General features: G+C 34.5%; 1 protein-coding gene across 3 annotated transcripts; it reads left to right on the top strand.

The window, feature by feature from the left end:
* The first annotated feature begins 294 nt into the window (after positions 1-294).
* LOC133800749 (aspartate aminotransferase, mitochondrial-like) lies at positions 295-5,046 on the top strand. Of its 3 annotated transcripts, none has more exons than XM_062238782.1 (10): positions 295-746; positions 839-924; positions 2,494-2,700; positions 2,823-2,928; positions 3,320-3,424; positions 3,505-3,677; positions 3,949-4,108; positions 4,196-4,291; positions 4,391-4,496; positions 4,606-4,729. In XM_062238782.1, exons 1-9 carry the CDS (start codon positions 549-551, stop codon positions 4,487-4,489), a joined length of 1,230 nt encoding a protein of 409 aa, XP_062094766.1. In that variant the 5' UTR covers positions 295-548; the 3' UTR covers positions 4,490-4,496; positions 4,606-4,729. The 3 variants fall into 3 exon arrangements, with proteins under 3 accessions (XP_062094766.1, XP_062094765.1, XP_062094768.1); XM_062238781.1 differs by having other exon boundaries at positions 296-746; positions 4,391-4,485; positions 4,606-5,046; XM_062238784.1 differs by lacking the exon at positions 295-746 and having other exon boundaries at positions 2,441-2,700; positions 4,391-4,485; positions 4,606-5,046.
* Positions 5,047-5,290: the final 244 nt, after the last annotated feature.

Below are 5,290 nucleotides of genomic sequence, written 5' to 3'. Positions count from 1 at the left end.
TAAATAAAATTATATATATAGATAAATCACTTATCAACGTTGAGGGTTATTTTCAATTACTTTTAAATTAGTTTAAATTTTATTCTATTTTTAAAATTATTTATAAAATTTGTTTAATTTTTATTTCCAAAATTTTAGATCCCACGTTAAAAAAAAAACTGATTTTTATTTAATATTTTTAAATATATTTTCATGTATTTTTATAATAATCGCAATTATCTCAAAAAAAAAAAAAACAGAATATATACAAAGGACAGCAAAACAAACGGTCAAGTCTACTCATTTGACGACATGTACAGAGTCAACCTAATTCTATTGGCTGTGAAGAAAGACCTCCCCAATCTGGTGCTTCACTCGACAAATCCAACACTACGAAACCAGCCCACTGGAACAGAAGAAGAAACCAACAAAATTAAACCATGGAACTATACCAAAAAAAAAAAAGAAGAAGAAAATCGAGTTCAGACATACATATTCATATGCATATATACAATTACCAAATGCTTGGAACATGTGTTTGAAGCTCAAGCAAATAAAGTACGAGAGAAATGAAGTTCAGAGGAGGACGATCGATTATGATGGCCGCGGCGACGGCTAGTTTCACAAAACGCTGCGTTTCTAGCTCGACCAGAGCTGCTGCTGCTGACTGGTGGGACCATGTGAAGGCTGCTTCTAAGGACCCCATTGTTGGCGTCACTGAAGCTTTTCTTGCCGACCCAAGTCCTAAGAAGATCAATCTTGGAGTGGTATATCTTAATTTTAACTCTCATTCTTATATGGGTTTTCTTTACTTCTCTCTTCTTCTTTTTCATTTACAGTAGAAATTTTAATTTATCAGGGGGCTTACAGGGACGACGAGGGCAAACCTGTCGTTCTACAATGTGTAAGGGATGCTGAGGCCAAGATTGCCGGTTGCGATTTCTTGTGAGTGTTTCAGTTGTTTTTGGATTGCATTCCTCTGTTTTTATGTATATTATTTTGCTTATTTTATATTGTATATGAAACCCATTTGTTAGATTAAAAAAGCTTCTGGTATTTGGAAAAATATGTTTCGTTCTTGGTACCAAAATCTAAGAATGGATTTGGTTGTAAATGTTTCTCTTTGCGAGTCTTTGTATGCAAATTATAACATATATAATTTTCTCCCATTCAGCAATGAATCTCGTTAGGCTGACAACATTAGTAATTGAATTGATTGTACAGTCTTATTCATTGAAGATGCACATAAAACTAAGCCTGAATTACATAACGGGAATTGTCTTCAAATGAAACAAAGTTCAAACCTGTATATTTATAACTACAGATTGAGACAACTTTCGTTATTTACTTTGAGTTTTGTTTTATATATTTAAGTTTAGATTTAATTTAATAAATAAAGACTTTGGTTTTATGTATTTAAGTTTTCAATAATTAACAATAATCCAATCAATTCAATTACTAATAAAATAGTGGTGGGCCGAATGGAATTCTTCCTTGAGCAGACGAAATCGGGGGCCAGTATTTTATATATCAAGTCATCACATATGTATGAATTGAACAATAACCTTAAGGTCATCCATTTCAGAATACAAACACCCATATGAACTTTGAAGCATGCTAACTTAGAGAATAGATTATTACCTTCATTACTCAATGGTGATTGGTGGCTAATAATCATCCAAAATTTGACAAGAAATCTCAAAGATTCCAAGAGGGGTTATGGACACTACTCAACTCTTCTACTTCTTTCAAAAGAACACCAGACCTTACAAACGCACAGCAAGTGTGTGTGCTTTTATATAATCCCCAATAGGCTAATGGGCTAGCCAAGACATTGTGAGTGAAGAAGATCATGGTCTCTTGTTAGTCAGTTAATTAGTGTTCATACTACTATGGCCTCTATGCAATACCATTTAACATTAATCATACAAATATGTAGTCATACATAACATACTGCAACTCCCACTTTAGAGTAAGTTGACAATAATTGTTATTATCTTTGGAATTGGTTAGTTGGGCAAGTTGATTAGGAACTGTTAGTAGATTCTGTGTTAGTTTTCTGTAGTTAGTAGTTAGCCTAAGTAGTTACGGTTATTAACTCAGTTCACTAGAAGCTTTTTTAAATAGTCTTGCTCTGTATTAGATTCATTGCTGGGCATCAATAAAGAATTCTCATTCTTCATTCAATCTTTTCCTCTCTTTTACTCTCTGTGATTACAAAACTTAAATGGTATCTGAGTTGAGCTCTTAATTCTGCAAGTCTTCTTCTTCATTTCTCGTCTCCAAGCTTCAATTTCTCAGGCACTAATGGTGCGAATCAGGCAAATTAAACGAATACCAACTATTGAAATGTCTAGATTTTTTACTGGCTTGCAAGCTGAATTGCTGTGAATTGTGATGTGATCATTATCTTGACTATCATCCTTAGTTAATATATTTTCTATCTCTGTATGAACTATAGACCCCTTAAACTCCAAAGATAATGGAAACTCACTCTCTAAGAGGCATTGGCAGGGAGTCAATTTCTGCTGCAGCCACTTCAAAATTTATTCAAGGAAGTTTAGAATTGGTCTATGGAAAGGATTCAAATGTTATTACTGAAGGTAGATTTGCTGGAATCCAAGCCCTGTCTGGTACTGGAGCATGCCGTCTCTTTGCTGAGTTCCAGAAGCGTTTTTATCCTGAATCACGAATGTATTTATCTAATCCAACTTGGTCCAAGTAAGTCTGTAACATACTAACATGTCTCCCAATATTTCTTGTATTTATATATTAGCTTCATATTCACTTTATATAGCATATAGAACTACATTAACTGTGGAACGGTGATATACATTGCACAGCCACCACAATATATGGAGAGATGCTCATGTTCCTCAGAGAACCTTCAACTACTACCATCCTGATACGAAGGGTTTGAACTTTGCATCACTTTTGGATGATATCAAGGTATGAGAGTCTTAATGAATTGCATGATTTGAGAGATGTTCCATAATTTAAAACTTTATCAAAACATCATACTTTAGTAGCTACTTTAACCTAGCAGGTTATGCTTGAAGAATTTCCTGTATTGAATTTTCAGTAAACATTTTCTTTTCCTATAGTAATTGCTGGCGAGAAGTTATTGCTTGAAAATTTTGATATACTAATTGTGGCCATGGATAGAGTCATTTTCTTCACATCCTTGTGAGGAGGTGTATACACTTGAGATGCATGTTTTCTGCAGTCATTTAGTTCGAGAACAACTTGTGCCGAGTCCTTAGACTCTTAATGACAAGATTTCACACACAGTTACTGACGACATTTACAAACTTTTTTCTTTCTTTGGTGAATTCTGTAGAACGCCCCAGAAAATTCTTTTTTCTTACTCCATCCTTGTGCACACAATCCAACCGGGGTTGACCCTACTGAGGAACAGTGGAGAGAAATCTCATATCAGTTTAAGGTGCTCATTTTAAGTGTATTTTCCTCTTGTATTTGACCAATCTCTGAACCTACATTAATCCTTATGTCAATGACTTTCAGGTCAAAAACCATTTCCCCTTCTTTGATATGGCTTATCAAGGTTTTGCTAGTGGGGATCTTGACAATGATGCCAAAGCTATTCGGATTTTTCATGAAGACGGACATTTAATTGGTTGTGCTCAATCTTTTGCAAAGAATATGGGATTATACGCGCATCGAGTTGGTTGCCTCAGGCAAGCAATTTTTATTAAACTTTGTTTATATTGTTTCGTGTACAGTTGCAGCAAAATATTTCCTATCATTCGATGCATCTCACATGTTTCTACATCAAGAAACGGCTTATTGAGTCTACCTTAAAATTTGTTAAGGAAATCGTAAATATTATAATTTACAACCAACTCATTCAAGATTTGACTAATTTTCTTGTTTAAATTATGAATCAAATGTAGGCATTATCTGGAAAACTACTTAAAGTTAGTCTTTCTTATACTACAACTTTTTCAGTGTACTTTGTTCCAATGCAAAGCAAGCAGTTGCAGTCAAAAGCCAACTACAGCAAATTGCCAGAGCAATGTATAGCAGTCCTCCTATTCATGGTCTATTACTAGTCTCAACAATCTTAGCCGATTCAGATATCAAATCACTGTGGATCAAAGAGTTGAAGGTGAAAATATTAATTATTAGCTACTTTCCTTACACTTGTGTATACTTGACTTTGGTTGATTTTTAATGCATCGACTTTCCATACCAGGTAATGGCAGATCGCATTAAAAAGAAACGATCTACTCTACGCGATTGTCTTGAGAAATTAGGTTCTCCTTTCAACTGGGAACACATTACTGACCAGGTTAGCAGCGTGCCGACAACAATTCATGTCAATTTTTCCTGAAAAAGTTTGAGTATGAGCACATATCATGAAACAACTAACCTATATTTAAAAGTACAGGTTGGAATGTTCTGCTTCTCTGGTTTATCCCCTGATCAAGTTGATATGCTAGCTAGAGAATTTCATATATACATGACTGATGATGGTCGCATGAGGTAATCAAATGGTACTGATATCTACATTTGCTTTTCTATTTTTCTTATTTCTTTCCTCGTATGCCTGATGTATAGGGTAATGATTTCTATAGCTGAATTGTATGGTGGTGATGTTGACAGCATGGCAGGTGTGACCTCGGGCAATGTGGATTATTTAGCAAATGCTATACATCAAGTCACATGTTGTCATCAAGAATCCATGGATGTCTATAACATTCTTTAATAACTAATTATGGTGCTTGCCAAAATAGTTTTCTTTTGATGATTCTTTGTAAAGTAGCTATCCCCGACACATTCGAAATCACGTTGGAATGCTACTTTGGAAAGAAGAATTAAAAGGAATGTCATTTTGCAAAATAATATTAAAAAATGACAATTTTCACCTTTTATACATCTATTGCTTAGCCTAAAAGATACGAACTCTTTTCTCACATGGTTTTCTAATCAACTGAGAAAGGAGTAGAATACTATATATAACCTAGAAGATAAGTAATCATCATTCTTGTTTTTACATATTATGAAAAAAAGATGAAGAAGAAGAAGTCAATTGTTTCTCTCAAATCTTGATTGTGTGAACTCTTACTTCTTATATGGTTCTTGCAATTGGGTGAATGAAATCTTTAAGCTAGAGTATGCAGACGAATACTCAACCTTAGGGAGTAGAGTCTTAGGGGTAGGTAAAGAGAACAGGACTCGCCGTTGATGATCTATGTATCTAAACTATTTTTGTTTTGGCTTGGAAGTGAACGTCATGTGAGTCATGGCTCAATTGAGATAAGCCACACCAAACAAGAAGGCCCCCACA

Source organism: Humulus lupulus, chromosome 9 (assembly GCF_963169125.1).
Source record: "Humulus lupulus chromosome 9, drHumLupu1.1, whole genome shotgun sequence".
Lineage (NCBI taxonomy): Eukaryota > Viridiplantae > Streptophyta > Magnoliopsida > Rosales > Cannabaceae > Humulus > Humulus lupulus.
The sequence above is the reverse complement of the archived record's forward strand: the minus strand, read 5'-3'. Positions and strand labels throughout refer to the sequence as shown.

What these genes read in the sequence shown, in the direction of transcription:
- LOC133800749 (XM_062238781.1), top strand. Translation starts at nt 549, where the DNA reads ATGAAGTTCAGAGGAGGACGATCGATTATGATGGCCGCGGCGACGGCT. An exon ending in CACTTTTGGATGATATCAAG is followed by an intron (nt 2,929 to 3,319) that starts GTATGAGAGTCT and finishes TGAATTCTGTAG; the next exon opens with AACGCCCCAGAAAATTCTTT. An exon ending in ACTGATGATGGTCGCATGAG is followed by an intron (nt 4,486 to 4,605) that starts GTAATCAAATGG and finishes TGATGTTGACAG; the next exon opens with CATGGCAGGTGTGACCTCGG.